Source organism: Homalodisca vitripennis, chromosome 4, assembly GCF_021130785.1.
Source record: "Homalodisca vitripennis isolate AUS2020 chromosome 4, UT_GWSS_2.1, whole genome shotgun sequence".
NCBI lineage: Eukaryota > Metazoa > Arthropoda > Insecta > Hemiptera > Cicadellidae > Homalodisca > Homalodisca vitripennis.
This window is the reverse complement of record NC_060210.1, coordinates 121,200,592-121,222,571: the sequence shown is the minus strand read 5'-3', so window position 1 is coordinate 121,222,571 and position 21,980 is coordinate 121,200,592. Positions and strand designations below refer to the sequence as shown.

General features: G+C 29.8%; 1 protein-coding gene across 2 annotated transcripts; it reads left to right on the top strand.

Annotated features, from left to right (window-relative positions):
- Positions 1–7,607: 7,607 nt before the first annotated feature.
- LOC124360065 (lysosomal Pro-X carboxypeptidase-like) lies at positions 7,608–20,269 on the top strand. Of its 2 annotated transcripts, none has more exons than XM_046813329.1 (9): positions 7,608–7,625; positions 11,651–11,794; positions 12,039–12,137; positions 12,304–12,479; positions 13,976–14,133; positions 14,766–14,938; positions 15,575–15,727; positions 16,070–16,257; positions 20,026–20,269. In XM_046813329.1, exons 3-9 carry the CDS (start codon positions 12,045–12,047, stop codon positions 20,213–20,215), a joined length of 1,131 nt encoding a protein of 376 aa, XP_046669285.1. In that variant the 5' UTR covers positions 7,608–7,625; positions 11,651–11,794; positions 12,039–12,044; the 3' UTR covers positions 20,216–20,269. The 2 variants fall into 2 exon arrangements, with proteins under 2 accessions (XP_046669285.1, XP_046669283.1); XM_046813327.1 differs by lacking the exon at positions 7,608–7,625 and adding an exon at positions 7,897–8,108.
- The last annotated feature ends 1,711 nt before the right edge of the window (positions 20,270–21,980 follow it).

Here is a 21,980-nt window from a genome sequence, read left to right as displayed (position 1 = left end):
TCAAATTGTTTGGTTTGATGCATTATATTCGTAGGATTTGTGACATTTATTTTGGTTAGAGTGGTTATCTGAATAGTCGTATTTCTGTTCCTAAAGTCATTTCTCTGTTCAGTTTTTTTTACCGAGAACTGGCTGAAAAATGTTTATCTCATTCTCGCTTCAATTATGATTGTTTGAACAGGTATATTTAGTAAAATAAATTTTTTTTGTGACAATGGGGAAAATGCTAATGCACCGTTAGCATATTCCTCTGACGTTTAGGACTCGCACCCACTAAAACCCCACCGTCCCAGGCATCATTCCATCTCGGGACCGTTTTCCGCGTTACTTCAAGAGTGTGCTTACTAAAGCCAACAGAGGGCGCCCAGAGTATCAAGCTATCGATTTGGTAACATTAGGTCTGTATTACCTTTCTTCTAATTTCGGTTTTCAGCACCCTTTCTAAATAGGCAGAGATAGTATTCCAATACCCCAGATCGAGCTTGGTATCAGTAAAATACATATTAATTACCTAATAAACAAGACTTATAGAAATTTTAATTCAAATTAATAAACAAAAGCTTTTGAAATAACTGGATTCCTAGATTTATGCTGTAGTGAGAAAAAAGCAAGTCATTGGGTTAAGTTAATTAGCTATTGTAGATAATCAATGGTAAAGTTTGTTGATGATGTACAAGACTAAATGCCAATATGGTAAATAAATAGTAGCACAACACAAAAATGTACTTTAATATATTCATTTTTATATTATGTTGTAACTGTGGACATAATACAGTGCAAACTGTAGATCCGGCACAGTAAACCAAATTTATTTATATACAATATATGGAAGTCATCAGAAAAAAGGCACCAGGGCAGAGTAATAATAACATGATATGGTATAATGCCAATAATGATACAATACACTATTTATGTTATATGACAATAAGTTTTGTCATCATAAAAAATAACAATATTTGTCTCTTTTAACTCCTTGGGGAAGGAAGACAATGCCAACTAAGTTATGTTTGTATTAACTAGTAAGCAGTGTGAATTGATAAATAAGTGAATTTTTAGGTATTTAGTTAAATTGCTATAAAACAAAAACCCGTAATGTAACAAAATAATTATTCTACTATCACAATATTTTGTAAAAAGTTACCCATACAAAACATGGCATCATAAAAAAATTTAAATTGAAATGCCACACATTAACAAAGATGAAAATGTTTTGGTAAAAGACAGTGTTGCCAACCCATCAAACAAATTTCCAACTCAAGAATCGTTATGAGAATTCACCAAAAACCTATTAATGCCTATTATATAATACAGCTGAATACAATTTTCATCACAATGCTGAAAATGGTAACTTCATTTATATATTACCATCCTTACATAATTAAAAACTAGGTTTTATTTAGAAATTTCTCATCTGTATTTGTAAACATACAAGAAGTGAATATGCTAGTGTATTTTAAAACAAGTATGTTAATAGTAGTACTTTGAAAGTAGAGTACTAGTGGGGTTTATGAGTCAGACTTCAGTGTTGATGCAGCCTCACAAATAACACTTGTAAGTCATTACCAGTGAGTTAATTGTTACAGTTGACTAAAGGATTTCATATCAAATGGAAAATTATAAAAAGTTTCTGTTTGAAGAAGGCCTACCTTTGAACAATAGATTACATTTATTTTACATACTCAAAACATTTATTGTACGTCAACATTTGGGGTCAATAGTCCAGATTGAGGATATTTTGAGGCAGTAGTGTGTCTTAAGAGATATATTAGGCGTGTGCTAATGTGCTCTTACTTTGCTAATACTTGAGTGTACAACAATCAGTCAGTTATTTTGAAATGCATAACATATTCGTTTATAAATAAAATTAGTTATTGGAATGTACAATCTAAAAAACTGTAAATGTTAAATAATGAATATAAAGTTATTAGAATATCATGAACTTCATATATTCTTGTCCATGTCAAATTTGAGCAAAATCAATTTTTCATATTATTGGGAACAATGGTTTTTATTGCACTCGGTAAAGGAGATGTTTACAAAAGCAGTTGTTTCAGAGGGTCCTTAAGGGTATATTTTACTTACAGACAAAATTAAACATCTGTATTTTTGTCTTGTGCTGTACACAGGATAAAAGGTGAAAATAAACTACAGTATATGTTACAATACTTTGTCAATGGAGGGTTGGTTTATTATTTTGAAATCAAAGGCTAAGCAATTCAATTTGAAGTTATTCAATAATAAATTTAAAGTTTCTAAATGAACAAAACTTTTGGAGCCAAAATCAGTAGATTAAGAAATGGCAGTTTTTAGGGGTCGACACAACTACATTTCATACAGGTATCAAAGACATGTGATATAATCTACTCACAAGACATAAGACAGGGATTAAAAAGATGTAGGAATAGAGAAGGATGTCAGAACTGTAAATACACAAACATTCTATACTTTTGTAGAAATTAAAATTCAAATTAAAAATTTCTTTATTCAGACATGTAACAGATTACAAGAATAGCGTCACAATAAATCTCAATATAAATTTATCATTTATATATTAAAACATAAAAATCAGTTTGAACTTCACTGAAAAAGTAAGATTTGGCTATGTAGCCTTCTACAGAGTAAGTTAAAGCATTTTTACATCAAGGCAGTTATTATTTAAGGTAATTATGAGGTAATTTAAGGGGATTTTATACATTTCTAAACATACACAACAATACTTAAAAGTTATTTACATATTGAAACAAAAAAGTCTACAAAAGAATACAAGGATAACGTTAATAAATAATCTTTAAGTAGTTTTTTGAATTTTTCATAATTTTGCTCATTTTGAATATTGAGAGGAAGGTTAAACAAAAATTTGGTGCCGATGAAACTAGTTTTCTTTTCATAAAACTTCAGCCTATGTTGTTCCACATATCTGCTACGTCTTAAATTGTAATCATGATGATTTAAAATACTAATTGGGTTGTTGAATTTTTTTACATATAAAACAGTTTCATAAATGTATAGATCATATACAGTCAAAATTTGAAGTTGAGAAAAGTATGGTTTCACTGTATCTCTTTGTTTTAGGTTAAAAATTATTCTTAAAGCTTTTTTTTTGTTGTAATAAGATTCTGTCCAGATTTTTTTTAGTTGTGGCTCCGTACTTTATATGCCTATATTGTAAGACATATGGGAATTTACCATAGCAAAGTAGATGACTTTCAATGTCTCAATGCTACACACCCTTGACATTTGGCATAAAGCAAATAGACCGGAGGACATTTCTTTTACCACATAATCAACATGTTTCTCCCAACCTAAATTCCGTTCTAATATTATTCGAAGAAACTTTGTATTGTCTACTTGATTCAATTTTGAATTTTCTAAATATATGTTTAGGATCAAATTGTAATCTTGATTGTTTAGTACTGAACGATAGAAAATTTGATTTATATTTGGGTTTAGCAAGAGATTTTTGGAACTCAGGAAATCTTTAACAGTTAGAAGGTTTAAAAAAGATAAAAGCTCAATGTCTTCCTGCTTATTACCTGAAACCGTAATACTTGCATCATCAGCATAAAGGCATATTGAGCCTCCACCTGGAACCGTCCCAGGGAGCCCCTTTAAATAACAGAGAAATAAAAGAGGGCCCATGATAGAACCTTGAGGAACGCCATGTTTTACTTTTTTAAATTTTGAAAAATAGGTTCTAATGTAATTATATTGACTTCCAGCATAGTTTAAAATGTGTTGAATTTGAGTACACTGCTGTCTATTCTTCAAATATGACCTAAACCAATTGTATTTCTTGCCTTTTATATTAAAATCACTAAGGACATTAAGCAACCCATCATGTGACACACTGTCGAATGCTTTGGTAGGATCAAGAAAAATTCCAATAACTTTTTCATTTCTGTAAATTGAGTCTATAATCGATTCAATAAATTTAACACTTGCTGTAGCTGTGGATCTGCCTGGTCGAAAACCATGTTGCTTGTTATCAAGTAACTGATTTAGTTCCAAATATTTCATAAGCTGATTATAAACTACTTTTTCAAAAACTTTTGAGAATACGGGTAACAATGATATAGGTCTGAAACTTGATGGGTTATTTGTGTTTCCTTTTTTATGAAGAGGTATTACCTTAGCAATTTTTAATGGACATGGGAAAAAAACCAGAAATTAATGATGAATTAATAATGTGTGTGAGTGGCCTGGAGATGAGTGGGAATGAATATCATCATCTCCATTGGAATATCATCAATACCAGTCAAAAATTTATTTTTAAAAGCCATAACAATTTTTTTACTGCATCTTCATTAACAGATTCAAAAGTGAATCTTCTTGAATTTTGTGTTTTAAAGGACAACTCACTAACAATTTTAGGTTGGATGTTCGGAATTACTAAATTATCTACAGCATTTACAAAAAAAATCATTAAAAATATTGCTGACAAGGTTTGGCTCTGATACAGTTTTGCCCTCTACAACAATATATATATATTTTCATTTGTTTTAGTAGTGTTGTCAACTTCAGATTTTATAATTTGCCATGTAGATTTTGATTTATTTGTAGAATTCATTATTTTATTATCCAAAAATAGTTTTTTTTCCATCATTAATTTGCAATTTAACTTCCCTTTTTAACTGTTTAATTTTTTGTTTTAAAACCTTGGTTTTCAGCAATCTATATAATTTCTCAAGTTTCACAATTTCATCATTTTTAATTTTAACATAATTTGAAATCCATTTAACATTGTTATTTTTTTCTATTGTTAGTAGTTTGGGAAAGCTAGTTTCAAAGGCATAAGCAAATTTACAATAAAAAACATTGTATTTAGTTTCAACAATAGCTTGATAAACATCTAACCAATTTTCGTGTGCCAGAAGTTAAAAAAATAAATCTGTGTTAGCCTTCGTAAATTTCCTACAGTATTTTTTAGTTTTATAACCAAACTCATTTTCCAAACCATAAATTTCCAACAACTGTCCATCATGGTCTGATAAGTATGTTATTGTACCCGATATTTTTAACTTTTTACATTTAATGTTAGTGATAAAGTTATCTATTGCAGTTTCAGATTCTAATGTAACTCGGGTAGGAAAATCTACTTTATACTCGAGATCATAAGAACGTAAAATATCAACAAAGGCATTATAAGTTTTATCCTTATTCAAAACATTTATGTTTAAGTCACCTGCAATAAGGATATTTTTGTATTTTTTGCACAATAAATCACAAAGGAAATCAAATTTATAAAAAAAAGATTCAAGAAAGCATTGTTGGGGGGATCTCGTATATACATACCAAGATAAATGAAAATGTGTTTACAGTTATTTCTGATAAACAGCATTCAAATTCTTTCTCCACTAAAAGATTTTGTATGGCAGGAATTGATACTTTTTTACTCTTGATGCAATTTTTAACTAATATCAATACACTACCGCCCAATGAATGACATCTACTAAAAAAGGAACACTTTGTAATTTTGTACATTTAAATAAGTAATTTCTGTTTCGGTCATTTTATGTTCTGATATTGCGACAATATCAGGTTGAATTTCCTCTAGATTAATTTTTAATATGTTTAGGCATGATGATAAATGTTGAACATTGTGATGTAGTATTTTAAGAGATTGAAGTTGAGTGTCATTTAGATTATTGTTTAAATTGTAACAGTCATTACCAAAAGTATTATTGCTATTGTTATTATCAAAATACATTGAGTTTAAGTTGGTCTCTACCTTATTAACATCTATACTAAGATTATTATAAACAGATGCAGAAGCGTCTTCATTGTCATAAAACATTAGTTTATTGGCGTTATTATTTACCTTTATTAAGTCACACAAGGGTTGTATTATTATACGAAAATGTTCAAATTTCACATTTGTTTTGAGTCTGTATCTTATATTAATAAGTAGAGTGAATCTGCTATGTACTGTATTCTTATTATCAATAATATGCTTAAGAATTTGGTAAAATAATTAAATATCAAAGAATTAAGAATGTGTCATTTTAAATTATATAAAATTGATTGATATGTCTAATTTTAAAACTGTATAATGCAGTGCAGTATCACACACACACACACACACACACACACACACACACACACACACACACATATACATCTTTTTTATCACAGTGGCGTATATACAAAATTATTTCAAAGGAGGCTGACATAATGGAGAGATTAGAGATTATAAAATACCACCAAACTGGCGCTTTGGGATCTTTCTCCAAGAAATTGTCGACCTTCAAGATCTCAAATGTCTAAGAGTTGTATTTGAATATATTTAAATATCAATGTTGTAAATATCAACCAAAATTGTATAAATTATGAAGCACAATCATATTTTCAGTATTTGGAGATAGTCAGTATTTGCATTGAGTGTTGTATGATTAACACATATTCTGTACATTTGAATTAACAAGTGTAATCTGTCCAAAACTTTTATTATTAATCTTTTAAATAATTCTAGTGTTCGAAAAAGTAGGCTTTTAACCAAATTTTTAGAACCAAAATGGTTACTAAGTACTATCTACTATTATATATAGTAAAATTTTTGTGAGAATAATAATGCAGCAAACTGTTCATGTTTGTAACCGGTGAACAGTGGTTTTTTTATTTTGCAAACAAAATTATTTTTATCAATACCAAATATATATTTACTGTGTAAACCCATTAGATTTAAATGATGCATATTATTTAGTTTAGCACAAAATGTAAACTACAACAGGTGAACAGATATAAAATTACGATTATACAAACTAAAAAAATTATACTCGTAAACTGGAAATAGAGCAAGTTTGTTTTTTTTATAAGCGTTTTAAAAGCAAGCTCATAAATAAAATAAAAACAACTGTTTTACAGTAGACTCCCTCTAGTTCGGCCACCTTGGAACCGGATCCTCGACCAGTATAAAAAACGGTCGGAATAACCAGCGGTATTTTTATAATAATCTATTGAATCAGATCAGAACCATATATGAACTTTAAGATGGTTTTAAAAATCAAAGACCAAAAGTATACTCACTAAAACAGTAGTGTTGTTATACTGTAATAGTGTTTCAGTTACATAAAATATTGATAGATCAGACAAGAGGAATAAATATTTAATAAATAAAACTCATCATGAATCCTGAAGTTAAGAAATTAGTTTTTGAAATATACCAACACACATTATTGGCTCTTAAAACTGGTATAAATGAACCCAGTGAACTCAACCGGATAATTCAATCAAACAGTACTAAACGAAATCTGTTATTTTCTTCTGTTACTTCAAAGGCACAGGCTTTTGAATTTTGGTCTTTAGTTTTAATAAATGCTTATCTGTTGAGATAAGAAATATTAGAACATATTCATATAGTAATTTTTATTGTTTACAAAAGAATAAAAGTAGCAAACATTTGATTTTGCTTTATATCTCTGATTATGTAAGCAAGGGGACAAATGGAAATCAGAGAACAAGATCTAATTGTGTTAAACTCTACTAATAGACACAAATGTCAGTTGACCAAATGGGTACTTAAGCCTTGAGGAGAAAGATAAAGTGTTATTCTTCAATAAGTTTAGCAACTACATTACTTTCAACATTAGCCCCACAGATTTCAGTGTGTTTACTACTATTACTGTTAAGTAAGTACTATTATTATTGGTTCTTAAACTTGCTTTTATAGTTTCTTTTTATATTTTTAAAAGAATAAAAGAGGAAGAAAATAATTTTATTTAGTTTTATAAACTAAGTAGATTTGGCACATTTCCATTTTACTCTGTACTTGTCAGTAATGACTATAGTAATCAGCAGACATGTCAGTAAAGATTTGTCTGTTTGAATGTTATCTAGGATTGGTGTTTATCTGACAAGTTAAAGCTGTTTGATTCTATTAAATCCAATGGTTTCACTTGAAGTAGTGTATTAAAACTGATTTGGGCTCATGAATAAAAATTTATCATTGTCTCAAGTAGTCAGTTTCTGTTCTGGCTGTACATCTGCAAACTAGTGTACAAATAATAATGGATTCAGTAATATGTGGTATTATACTTAGTGTGGTGATTTTAATTACAACTAAACATGTTCATTCACAGTATGTGTTTAAAACTGAATACTTTGATGCAAAGGTAATTGATAAAATTTTACATGTTATTTTATTTTTAACGATAAATATGATGAATTAGTTTTTCCTCAAGTATTAAAAGGCTCAGATCGTCATTAAGACAAATAAAATGCACCAAAGCTTAATTTCAAATTTGTTTTTATTAGCCTTTATTTATATTATGTTTATATTGTTCATTTACTTGTGAGGAGAGATATTTTTTGTAATTGGGTGTTATCAATACATGACAATATGAGAATAATAACAGTGAAGGGACTAAAGTTTTGTACCAAAATCTGAAGGAAGCAATTTAGGATACAAAACAGCTGATTACTATGAAATCTTCACCTGTACCAAATTTTTTATTTTCACAGCTACTGCTAGTCTATACTGAGTGCTTGTAAAGCCTCTGCCGCAGTCAACGTATTAAAAATCCATTCAGGAAAATTATTTGTTGTGATCATCATTGTAATAGTTCATGCTCAGGAGGGTGAGGGTGAAACTTGTGAACCAATCAACGTATTCAGAACACGTTTTGTGTGTTTTCAAAAGCTTTATTTTTCTATAGCCTAATTGTTTTAGGCCAAATTACTTTTTGTTGAGTGAATTTTTTTAAATTTCCGGAGCAGGAACAAATTAAATTTTTAAGGTTTTTTGGGATTTCTCTGGATTAACAATATTGACTTTCTAGCGATGAAACTGTAAAAGAAACTTTTATACAAGTTTTAATTATTTTATGAATGATCTTAACATATTGACTTTAGAAATGGAAGTTATAATTGGTGTAAAACTATTCAAAGCATAAATGATATATTTTGATGACATCATAAGCAGACTATCCTGTGCTCAGTATGTATAAAAAGTACTCATTAACTATGATCATTATAACAAATATAATAGAGTTTAGTGCTTTAAAATCCTCAGGTATTGTCATTGAGGTTCAAGGTCATACCTGGTGACATCATATTCCATGGGAATTTCTGTATCCAGCACCTAAGTGAGCATGAACTGCTATTAGGTCACTTGCAGTGTCATTTATGCTCATAATTAGTTGTTGGCTTTATATTAGTGACATGTAAAACATTGTTTATTTTATACACAATGTAAGGTATAAGATACTTACTCACAGACCAGATACTGAAAACACTCATAAGTAAGATGCTATGTCAGTTACGATTGCTACAAAGACACAACATTCCCTGAGCAATGCTAGTTGAAAACTGTCATAGTTATCGAGGTAGAGCAGAAGTGCAGGACCCTTGTGCAGAGCTCCAATGCATCAAGTTCCTTGACAAACTCATTTACAATAATGGTAACAATAATTATTATATTTAGTCTATGCTTAATGCTTAATCTCTATGATCAAGCTGGTTTTAGACACTACCACAATTGCTGTAACCATGCTATAGTAATAACATCTTTCTTTTAGGCTACATATGAAAAGAATCAAAATTAGTTGCTTTGTAAATCTCTCAGCAACTTATGATAAAATATGGAGTAAAGGCCCTATAGTGAAGCTTTACACCCTATTTCCTTGTCTTCAATTTTGCTGGTTATAAGCTCTATGACTTGATTGATTAAGGGTTATCTAGGATGGTTTAGATAGATAGCCTGGTCCAAAGCTCAATTTCAATCAATTTTCTTCAATGTTTGTTCTGCTAACAAAGTCCTGAATGTTTATTAGCTGGGTGTTAATCAAGACTATCACTCGAGGGACTGGAAAAGTTTCATTTCTGTCTGATATCTCGAAAATGAACTAAGCTATAGACTTTAAATTTTGCATGAAGCTTAATTTTTATATTAAGGAATCTGAGTTCGATGATGGTACATTTCACTCCATGATATTTGGTTGAGCGTTAGCAAATATTTTTACATTGGGTAACCATGATGGTAATGCAAATAAATAAAGTTTTAAACAAGCTCTGTACAACCATATGAGATTTTAACACGTGACATAATTATAAACAAATGTAGATTATTAATGCAGTATGAAAAAATAGAGTTAAAAGTTGGTGACAAGATCTGACTTCTGCGTACTCTTGCTTTGTAGTACCCCCCTACCTCACTCTAACTTTTATTATTTAAACGCTGCTATGAAACCTAACTCAATGAACAAAAATTTGAATATATCATGTAGCAAGACATCGTCTGTAGTAAAGATCGTCTGCAAACTTTAAATTTTGCACAAAACTTCATTTCTACATGAAGAATGAGTTTTGTGATGGTTGATGTCCGATCATGGAATTTGATTGATTGTACTGAAGCCTTTCACTTAAAAGGCTGACACAATATATTTTTTGTCTGCCAAGGTAATGCACATTTTTTTATTTTGTCTGCCTATCTGACCGCAGGACATTTCGAGAATGACATGAACTGTTTAAAATTTTGCATATAACCAATACATATAATGTTACATGGCACATAGTGTGGTGTACTCCTACCTTGCCCGTATACATCACATGTATTTTGAGTGAATGGAAACTACGGCTATATCCAACATTACTGTCATTATGCATTATTCCAACATCAGACAATTTTTTGTGGTCTAAAAGCTACTATCAATTTTCTAAAACAGAAGTAGACTGTTTTGTAGACTGAAGTAGGGCTGATTCTTAAATAAAATTGCAGGATCAACTTAAGAAGTGAATGCAAGTCTCTTGAAAATTAGTTCTGTCCATATTTTACCCTGCTGCAGATTTGTACCCCTAAAGGATTGTAAGGAACAGTTTTGCTGTATCCGATACTAAAAGATACGGACCCACTATATATAAGGTACAAGGAAGCTTTGATAGTCGTTTTTCAACTGTGTTAACTATTTTTTATATACTAAGGGGTCTTGGTTTCGGACAGATGGATATTCAATCATTTTAACCATCTTTGATCATAATTAGCAATAGTACTTATGTAATGTGCTAATTATGGCATTTTGTTAAAAACCTTAAAATGGAGTTTTAAATGCCATTAAACTATGAAATAATAACCCTTTGTGAATTCCTCTCATATAGCAGAAGGCATTAAAAATTTTTCAGATTTTAGTCAGCTGCTTGTACTTTCCACTTCCAGAAAAAAAAATAAAAACTTGTAGAGGAAGTGCAGAATAATATAACTTTATTTTGGTGTTATATTTGTTATAATTTTTGATGTTAAACAACAATGAAGTGAAAGAAACAGGCAATTTTTACTCATAAGTAATATCTATTTATTTTGTTTACATTTTGATCTGTGTTGTATAATAAACTATTAAAGTCACACATGAACAAATGAAAGCATTTTTATTCAGTTGTTAGTTTTGTTAGATATTGAAGTCTTGTATGTAAAACTCTACTAAATATATTTGATACCTAATGACGGTAAACAAGTTTAATTAATTATTATTACTTTTAGTATTAATTTAATTATTAAGTAATATTTGTAACTATATGAAGCTCATTAGAAAATATTTTAGATAGCATATTGTTTGATATAATTTTTAATCTATAATTTGTTTATTTTATTTGTATCAACATCATATTACTGTATTTGTTGGATTTTAATTTTTTTCTCTACCTCTAGTATTTTATGTTCCAGTTGGATCATTTCACATTTCTGTCCAACACAACATTCAAACTCCGCTACCTCGTTAACGACAGTTACTGGTCTCCAGATACAAATGCTCCAATATTCTTTTACACTGGCAATGAAGATGACATCACAGTTTTTGCGCAAAACACTGTAAGTGAATTAAATTGGTAAAAGGAGCTATACAAACATGAATTTACAAAAATATTTTAATTTTGTAACATTTAATGTAGTACTTTTTTCCAAGATGAAATAAAATCCTAGTGATGAAATTGTTTTTTATTTCTTGTTATTTTAAACCAAGAAATAAACTTTACATTACATATTTCATTTTTATATTTTGTTTAGCAAACACAAAGTAAAAAATTTTGATATAGGAAAATAGTTGATGTTATAGGGATTCATGTGGGAAATCGCACCTGAGTTTAATGCTCTTATCGTCTTCGCAGAGCATCGCTTCTATGGTGAATCGCTACCATTTGGAAACAAGTCATATGTAAGTTTATAATATAGTTTGTTTTTGATTATAGATTTGAAAGTTTTATGTTAAAGTACCATAAGGATATGAAACAAATGTGGTTGATTTTTTTTTAAAGAGTATTAATGAAAATCACATGAATTGTGGCTTTTTGATTGTGTATAATTTATTTTCTGTTCTTCAGGATCAAGGTAATATTGGTTACCTCTCCTCCTCCCAAGCTCTGATGGACTTTGTAGACCTGATCTCAGAACTGAAGCATAATCACTACAGACAATACCCGGTTGTGTTGTTTGGGGGCTCGTATGGTGGCATGCTGGCAGCCTGGCTCCGTATGGAATATCCTGCAGCTGTTACAGGGTGAGAGAATCAAATTAATTATTCTGTTATAGAATGGGTATTTCCTTTTAAAATTTAAAAAACGCAAATATTTCTAGAAAAAGCTCTCCTACCGAGGTGCTGTCATCTACAACTCCCTGAAGAAAGTACCAATCTGGCACAAAATGGCTGCTGGAGAGATCCTTTTACACTCTGCAAGAATTTATAAATTGGAGGACTCCAACAAGAAGAGACTAACTGTTTATTGTATTTTTTTGTGTAATACTGAACTCTGTATATGTAAATCAAAAACAATTTGAATGAATGATACATATATGAAACAAAGGCAGGATTTGTTTATAAGAAAATATAATTTCTTACTTAAATATAAAATTAGTAACTTTCTGGATGTGAATGAAAGAACGACATGCTGTAGATGAGTATACCATTACTTACTTAATTGCTAACATAACTACTGTCGTGTGGATTGTGCATAATCTAAAAGTTTCGAACTAAATTATTATATTAATTACTCCATTTGTCTATTTTCAAATGTTCAATCTATTAAAATGTTCATAAATGTGTTCTTCCTCTTTTGGAATAGAGATAAGATATATATATATTTTTTTACTTTAATCAACTAAACAACGTGTGTAAACAAATATTTTATTTATAGTATTTTTTACTGTCTAGAGAAACTATACCGAAAATGGTTGTTTACAAAATTAAGAATGTTATACACTTCTGAGTTATTACCTATTTTATGAATAGCAGATAAGGTTCAAAGTTAATTTTAAATTTTAATTATAATTAAAAGAATTTAGAGTAATCTAGGTAAATAAATAAAAAAGACTTTAAAACTACAAGCATTCAGGCTTTAAACTAAATATGAATGAATAAATGAACTCTTTATTATAACAGGTGAAGTAATTAGTGCAAAGTGCATTCTTACCTTTAACCTGAAATATATTATAAAAAAAAATAAAAATTGGAATAATAATTAATTAATTACAGCCATTTAGTCTATTTTTTTTAAATGTCAAATGTAAAAAGTTGTATTAATAACAGTCTGTAATAAAATGACCTTTTACCCCATAGGAGCTATGTAAACTTCAAATAAATTTGTATCCATATTTTTGATTGTATAATAAAGGTAGATATTCTATTTTAAAGATATTATGATTAATATGCATTCATACGTTCTTTCTTGTAAAGGGTATACCTTTGGGTATTCCTGAAAAATCAATAAATATACTGAAAGTCTAAAAAGTTTTTGGATCATTAATTAATTGTATCTTTAAAATGAGTCTCCTTCCATAATAAGGGCTTAACACTGTTTCAGATTTAACATTGCTCTTTTAAGGATAAAGTCAAGATGGCCATAGTTTAGACAGATCTTACGTAAAAGACAAATGACAATATATATTAATTAATTGTTCCTAACCTTATTTCTTTATTGGGTTTTAAAACTCTTTATTGTGTTGGTATTAACATTTTTCTGTTTTATCCTACTTAATTTGACAATATTGTGATGTCAGGGCGATTGCATCGTCTGCACCGATATGGCAGTTCACTGGTATGACTCCGTGTAATGCTTTCAATCGTGTTTTGACTTCAGCGTTCACCAGAGTTTCACACAAGTGCAGTCACAACATCCGCAAGTCTTGGAAGGCGATCAATGATATAACTAAAACCGGTGAGCATAAAATAATGTATATTTATTATACCTATATATAATTGGGAATCAGTTAAGATTTACACTTGCTGAATGATAGAATATGAAATATGGGCCACAATTATGAATTCATGATGGTATAAAAATGGAAATGGTTTACAATAAAACCCCCCTCTTATTACGGCTTTAAAGTTCAAAGAATTAGATAGTAAGCATTTAATTCTTTTTTGTTTTAATTGGTGTTAGTTTTGTAAGTTAATTTACAGAGGATGTCAGTCTTTGCCTCATATGAAACCATGTAATGTTTTGCCATGATATTTTATTATTAACACAAATGCTGTAAATCTATACTAAACTGAATTTTTCTTATATTTTGGATTGGGGTAAGGCATAAAAGGGAAGAGCACAAAGTGAGAAGAGATAGTCCTAGTATTTAAAAAAGTTGAAATAGTCATGTATCCTACATTTTATCTTATTCAAATTAAAAAATAATTTTTATGATATTTTAGTACTGTAATAGTGAAGTAACAGTAACATAAAACTCTTACAAATAATAAAATTACCTATAGCTAAAAAGTAGAGAAAAAAATTATGATTAAAAATGGACAAACAAAAAGCAAATGAACAGATTTAAATAATAGAAACCTGTTTAGATTATGGAAAATCATGGCTGTCTACAACATGGAAACTATGTGAACCACTCAAGACCTCGCAAAATGTAACAGACCTCAAGAACTATCTGATTGATGTATATGGCAACCTGGCCATGGTAAACTACCCCTACCCAACTGGTTTCCTGGCACCTCTGCCAGGTCATCCTGTCAGGGTAAGTTTGCATTCAAAGTAATACATGTAAGTATATTATATAGGTTGTATAGTCCAAGTGAGAACGTTTGGACTATACAACCTGGCTGTACTGGCGGTCTTCTTGATTTTAGCCCCATAAGAACAATTCTAAACCCCAAATATTTGTATGCACATATTTTTCATTGTAGAATTATGAGAGATGTCTTTATTTTGAAGACATACATATCTAAACGCTTTTTTAAAGACTTAAGTTGTTTTAAAAGACAAAATAACCGTACAAGAAATTCTAGAAGTCTGTCTCATGGTTCTAGTCCCTTCTAATTTACATATAAATTTTTAAAAGATGTTATCTGCTTTGTTTAAAATTTTAATGATAAATTTCATGAAAACTGACAATACAAAAAAATCCAATTAACATAAATTATAGAGTTGAAGAAATGTCATAATCTATTTCGTGTGGTCAACTAAACAAAGTGTATATTCAGTGTTTGTAAATAAAATTTTAAATGGCCATAATGTTAACCTAGTAATTAAAAAAATATTTTCTCTGAGTTTGTATTAAAACAATTTTTTATATCTCTTGAGTACATTTGTTATCTTGTTTTCTTACTCTTCTTTCTCTTTAGTTACTTCAATCTGTATTTACATTTTCCAGGCTGTTTGTAAACATTTGCTAAAAGAAGATTTAGAAGGGAAGAAACTTTTGAATGCCTTGTTTGGTGCAGTTAGTGTCTACTTCAACTATACAGGGGATGCACAATGTCTCGACTACCAACCCTCTCTGATTGATGACCTTTGGGGTTATCAGGTATTGTGTTTTGTTACTTTTATTCTATACTGCTTTTGTCCCTTGGTGGGTTTTAGCTGTTGTGGATTTGTTAGGAATAAGAAAGTACTTGGGCCAATGCTGTGTGGAAAACCTGGCAATATAAATTCTCTAACAGAGGAACAATGCAAAATAAATGAAATAATATAGAATTGTTCTGTTTTCAAATCTACCAAGAATGTATAGAAAATAAATAAAGTTATTTTGAAGTCAAAGATTTTAGTATTGTTCTAATTTACTAATGTATAAGTTTATTATATTTCAATAAAATAAAATATTGTATACACAAGAAAATTTGTTCTAAATATTTATTTGTATTTTTAGGCATGTACAGAAATGGTGATGCCAATGTGCTCAGATGGAAAACATGATATGTTCGAGCCTTCCAAGTGGAACTTTAACGATTATGCAAAAGAATGTTATGAGCAATATGGAGTGTTACCCCAGCCTTTTCACGCCAAGAACTTGTATGGCGGTAAACATATCAGTACAGCTTCAAACATTATATTCAGGTACTACATACATAATATCTATTTATACACACAAAATCTGATTACTTACCACTAATAGTGCAGTCATTGAAGCATTGTTGGTCCGAATTTGTTTACTGTGAACCGAATTGCATAAAGTTTTGGAATTAGGTTCATCTTACCCTTAGCTTTAAAAGTGAAAATGATTTGAACTCCGCAACCACCCTGGGTGTGGTTGCCACCCCTTCTCGGGAGTGAATTTATTTTTTTCAAAATAACCTCAGATATCGATAGAAGGTCTAATTTTAAGCAAAAAATCATCTATAACGTTTTTTTTCGAAAAATCCAATACTTTTCAAGTTATTGGCAAATTGAAAATTCGCAATTGTTTCACGTTTTTCATCTGTTTTTTGCAAATTATCTCCAAAAATATACGTTTTATCGAAAATTTTTATAAGGAACACAATTGTAGCAGGTAAAACAATGAACAATTTTGTTTTTTATAAAAGTATTCTAAGTGCAATATTAAGCTAGATATTAAAAATCAAAGCAGTTTTTTTATTTTGTCTGAAATTTAATCGATTTGGTCAATGCCATCTAGCGGGCGAGCAGATGCATTTTAGGCATTCTAAAAAAAAAGATTTTTATAGTGCTTGAAATAAGCTTTAAAATGAGCACTATTAAAAGTCTTTTGCACGTAAAATAAGTGAGCTGTATTGCAAATAAGAGGAGCATCTAATGTTTTTTCTTTTAAATCAATGGGTTTCATAAGTGCCATTTCCACCAAAATTTAAAATTAATCGTATTCCGCCTAGAATCAACTTTATTATGAAGAGTTTAATAGATTGTATCAGTTTGGCTGCTTCAGGACACATATTTTTTCAAAAAAGTCACGATTAAATAAAATTTCAAATTTGTAAAAACCCAACCTTTTTTCATAATATCTCAAAAATGAACGACACATACGAATAAAAGTGTAGGTATGAAAAATGTAGGTATATTTCTGACAAATAATTTGGATTTTATGATTTTTCTGTAAAACAAAAATTGACGGAAATATGATTGTTTATAAAGAGCGTGTGGCAGCGCAATCACAGCCTCTCTTAAGTCCTTTAACCCCTTCATTGTTTGAGAAAAAAAGTTTTTTACTATATATTGCAATGAAGGATGTTGTAGCTCTCTTAAATTAACTTTACAATGGTTTTTTATAAATTGTGATAGCATGAAAATTGAAGGAGTTATGGTCAAAAAACTTATCATATTTTTTTCTACTTAGTAACTGAAAATTTCGGACTGTGAATATTTGGAGCAATGTGAAAGTACGCAGTATAATAGAGACCCAAAACTATTGTAATGTGTATATATATACATAATATGGGCTCATATATTTTGGAAACGTAGGCATGAATACATACCAACTTTTCTTATATGTATATATAACACATTTGAGTAAATTTTGTATAATTTGTAAATATTTTTATCCAATAAATGGCAATTTTTTACTCTAAATTAAATTATTTTTAAATAATATGTAATCATATATATTTACTGTTTTAATTTAGGGGTAGTTTTAAGGGTAGAAAAGCTTAAGAATATGATAATCATTTTCGAGAGTGTGGAATAAAATTTAAATCCTTTTCATTTTATCAAAAAAAAATTTTTAACAATTTTTTTTTTATCAAGTTTTCAAGGGTGAAAGGGGGTTAAAAATTTGATAATTATTTATAGAAAATATAAAAATCTTACTAACTCTATACTTACATCTTTTTATATCATACCAAAGTATTTTTTTGTGATTTTTTCAATTTAGGGGTTGTTTGCAAGGGTGTTGTAAGATGTTCAAGGGGTTGAAAATTGATTTTAATATGAGGTAATTGTGTTATAAAACACTTTAAAATTTCACCACTTACTATTAAACATGTTTTCTAGCGATAAAATGGCTCAATGTCGATTTTTTCCATTAAGGGGTTGTTTTTTACACCCCTTAAAAAATAATAGGCGGAGTTCAGATCATTTTCACTTTTGAAGTTAAGGGTAAGATGAGCCTAATTCCAAAATTTCATGCAAATCGGTTCACAGTAAAAAAATTCGGAGGTAAGACCGTATTTTTCGCTTCAATGACTGCACCATAAATCAATTTTAAATGTGCTGTAAACATATGGCCTAAAATTCTTTGTTTTTTAATATTTATCTTTTGCATTTTTTGATTACAAATTGGTCACTGGAAATGGTTCTACTTGCAATTTTTTTTATGAATAATTTTACTGCCGGATATATTTTGCCTTTGAAATATTTTGGAATTTCCTGGGGATTATTAAAATGTTTTCTCGAATTTGATGGAACCCAATTCAAAATTCAGAAACATTGTTAGTATATGTTACTCATTAATTAAAATCGTTTAAAAAATAACAGTGATGTGTTAAACACCCAAAATATATTTTTATTGAACACTGTATGTAAAATGAGAAATATGATATGTTTTTCATTTTACCTCCAAATAATATGCAAGACCTCACAACTAAGATGTAATGAAAGAAAATTTCTATTAGTCAGAGCCGACAGCTAGCACCCAAACACTGCACAAACTGATTTGTATTCTAAAATTATAGTCTAAGAACCAACCTAATGATTTCTTTGAAATCGATACATGAATTTCCCCTAAGAAAAGCAATTGATCAAAACTTCATTGGTTTAGGTGGCTGTTGTAATTACAATGTAGCAAAGAATGTACAATACTTAATGATTTTTACTAAGTCCTATTTTTAGTGTGCCACACCTAAAACCAACCATCATATACGTATGTAATACATCTATCTGTATTAACCATAGAATTAAAAAGACTAAAAATTGTAAATATTTTTGCCTAAAAGTAACAAAAACAATACAGACCAGCTGAGAAGTTCTGGTCCATGTATTTATTGGATACAATTTGTTTTGGAAGTTAATGCTCTAAGTTTTGTTTGCAAAATGTTATATTGATTATAACATTTGTTAAAGTAGAGAGGCATGAGTCATATAGATAAAATTTAGTTTAGTTTAATTAGTTTTAAGGCAACAGTAATCAGCATCATGTAACCAAATACTAGTAGTTAATTAATTTATTATATAACAAAACTAATGATTTTTAATTTGCAAATGATTTGTTACTAACTTGTATATTTTTAAAACTTTATATTTCAATATAAGAGTATAATATCCATATAATCACTAAGTGGAAATCCTTGTGTAACCTTAAAATTCTAGGCACAATGTAAGAACGTTATCAAAGTGTTATTGGATGAATAACCATCAGGTGCTGCTAATTTTGTTTTACAAAGAGTACAATAAGCACAATAGACTTGTAAGTTAGTAAAACCAAGTTTGATAGCTTTTTGATTTACAGCCTTTTATTTAAGTTAATCTTGTCTCAGAGCATGATCACAAATAATTTAAAAAATATCTTGTGATTTTAAAATTTAATGGCTAAGACAGAAGTAAACTTTATTTTAAATTTGACTTGATCAGTTTTGTCGTTTCTTCCACTTCTAACATTTTTATTATTCTTGTTGAAAGTTTACGTTAACTTTTTTCTTTCCTTAGAACAATTTTTGTATACTTTAATTGTCTTCACTTTGTTACATTTAGCTTAACATATAAATCCATTAGGAATCGTCAGCTATTTCTCCTTAATTTCTTGTACCTTATCCCTTAAGAATTTCTCATAAATGATTTCTAAAATTGCATATCTGTCAGTTTTCAATAATTTTTAGTAATTAAAAAAGTCATGTCAGCTCATTATAAAAATTAATAAACTAATGATGATGAATACAGCAATGGGCAGTTAGACCCATGGTCTAGTGGTGGAGTATTACACAATGTGTCAGCTACTGCCCAAGCTGTATTCATGGCTGATGCTGCACACCACCTGGACCTGAGAGCTTCCAACCCGGCCGATCCAGAGTCTGTTGTGGAGGCCCGCAAATACTACCGGACTGTCATACAGCAGTGGATTTCTCAGTGAATTTCATGTCAGTTCTGTGAAATCAATAAAAAAATAATAAGTTGCTCCTAACAACTATGTCTTCACTTATTGTGTTAACCAACAAAGTCTTAATTATCAAGAAGCAGGAAATAATCCAAAATAAAGCAACTGCGTGAACCGGAAGCAAATTTATCTGGTTTTGTGGAATAATTTATCCTGATGATTTCCACACAAATGAAGATATTTCCGCCAAAGAGCCATTCTGATTTGCAGAGATGCTGTAAACATCATGGAACTTTAACATCAAAGTCTTCTGGTTCACACTGCATCAAAACATTGCTTATACAATTAGATAAGTTGGCCTTGTGGAGAGCCATCTTCAGCCAACAGATATAAAACCAAAACTGTTCCACAGTGAGATTGAACTATCTCAAGAATTTTGTTATGTAAGCAATGTTTCGATGTTGGATGAACCGGAAGACTTTGATGCCAGTTATGACACCGACCTCGCAAGCCTATAATATATATAAGAGCTAAGTTTGTTGAACTCATCATACCAGCATGCTTAAAGTTTTAATTGCATTTGAGGTACTAAAGCAGATAAAAAAAACAACAGATAACCATTACATCCACTGTTCATTTATTTAAAAATAAAACCTAGGTCCTTAAAATGGTCTACAAGATAAGTGTAAATACTATTTATAATATCAATGTATATAGGCAAATAATGAGACATGCACAGATATTCCTGTACCTGTCAAATAACTCTTTTAATACTAAAAATTATAATAACTTTTTAGCACAAAGTGTATATAATAGACTTCTAGACCTTTTGAAACTTAAAACTATATCTTGATAAAAAAAGAAACATAATGAAAAGCTTGTTCTTGGGAAGTGAGCCTGCATGGGCTATGCCTGTGTGCAGACGAGTTGCTACTGCAATTTAATGATGGGCCAATATTCAACATTTATAAAATTGAAAATAATAATGAAAGAGATACAAATGTTGTGGATTTAATTTTTAAGTGTTAAAGCGTTAAAGATATAAATAACGCTTAAGTGAATAAATTTGTTTATTATTTATAATGAATTCGCAAAAGAGTCAACTTGTGACCTTCTTCTACAAAGAAGTCCTTGCACGCTAGTGCAGAGTTCCTAAAAAACTACTTGAAATTGCAGATATATGAACAAGCTCTATTACAACAATATTGCAGTCCACACCACCTTCTATGTGACTGCCTATTTGGCCCAAGGGTTGAAACCTTATCATAGCTATCTTATCTATCATACAGCCCCTATGTGAGCCGAACAGAACCTAAACTGTCCCCAAAGTTCAAGAGAAGTCTGAGAAGTTACCATTTCATACAAGACACCACCATCCATCAGGCTCTCGCCAAGTCTGGAAGAGATTCCAACAGCTGACTACCAGTGAGCCTTTGTGGTAGGGGAAACTATTAAAAAAGACAACAAAATTCACTGATCGGACCACTAAATTCTTTTTACCAAATGCAATCTCGTACTTTACAGACAAACCTGTATATATTGTTACATAGTCCATTTGCTATATGTCGGTCACCAGGTATGGGGGGGTTCAAAAAATTACAGGAATCTGCATTTTTGTATGTTGTTAGGATGTATTAGAGTAGTATTAAACCAAGTTTGCAGCTATTAAACCCTTTATCTTAACTTTTGGAAGCCAAACAAATCTTGAATTTTTTTACTTCTTTCTGTTTTTGGCTTATAACTCGTGAAAGTGGGTTTTTCATTTTATTCCCTCTAAACCTTTTTCTTATGACTTTCCATG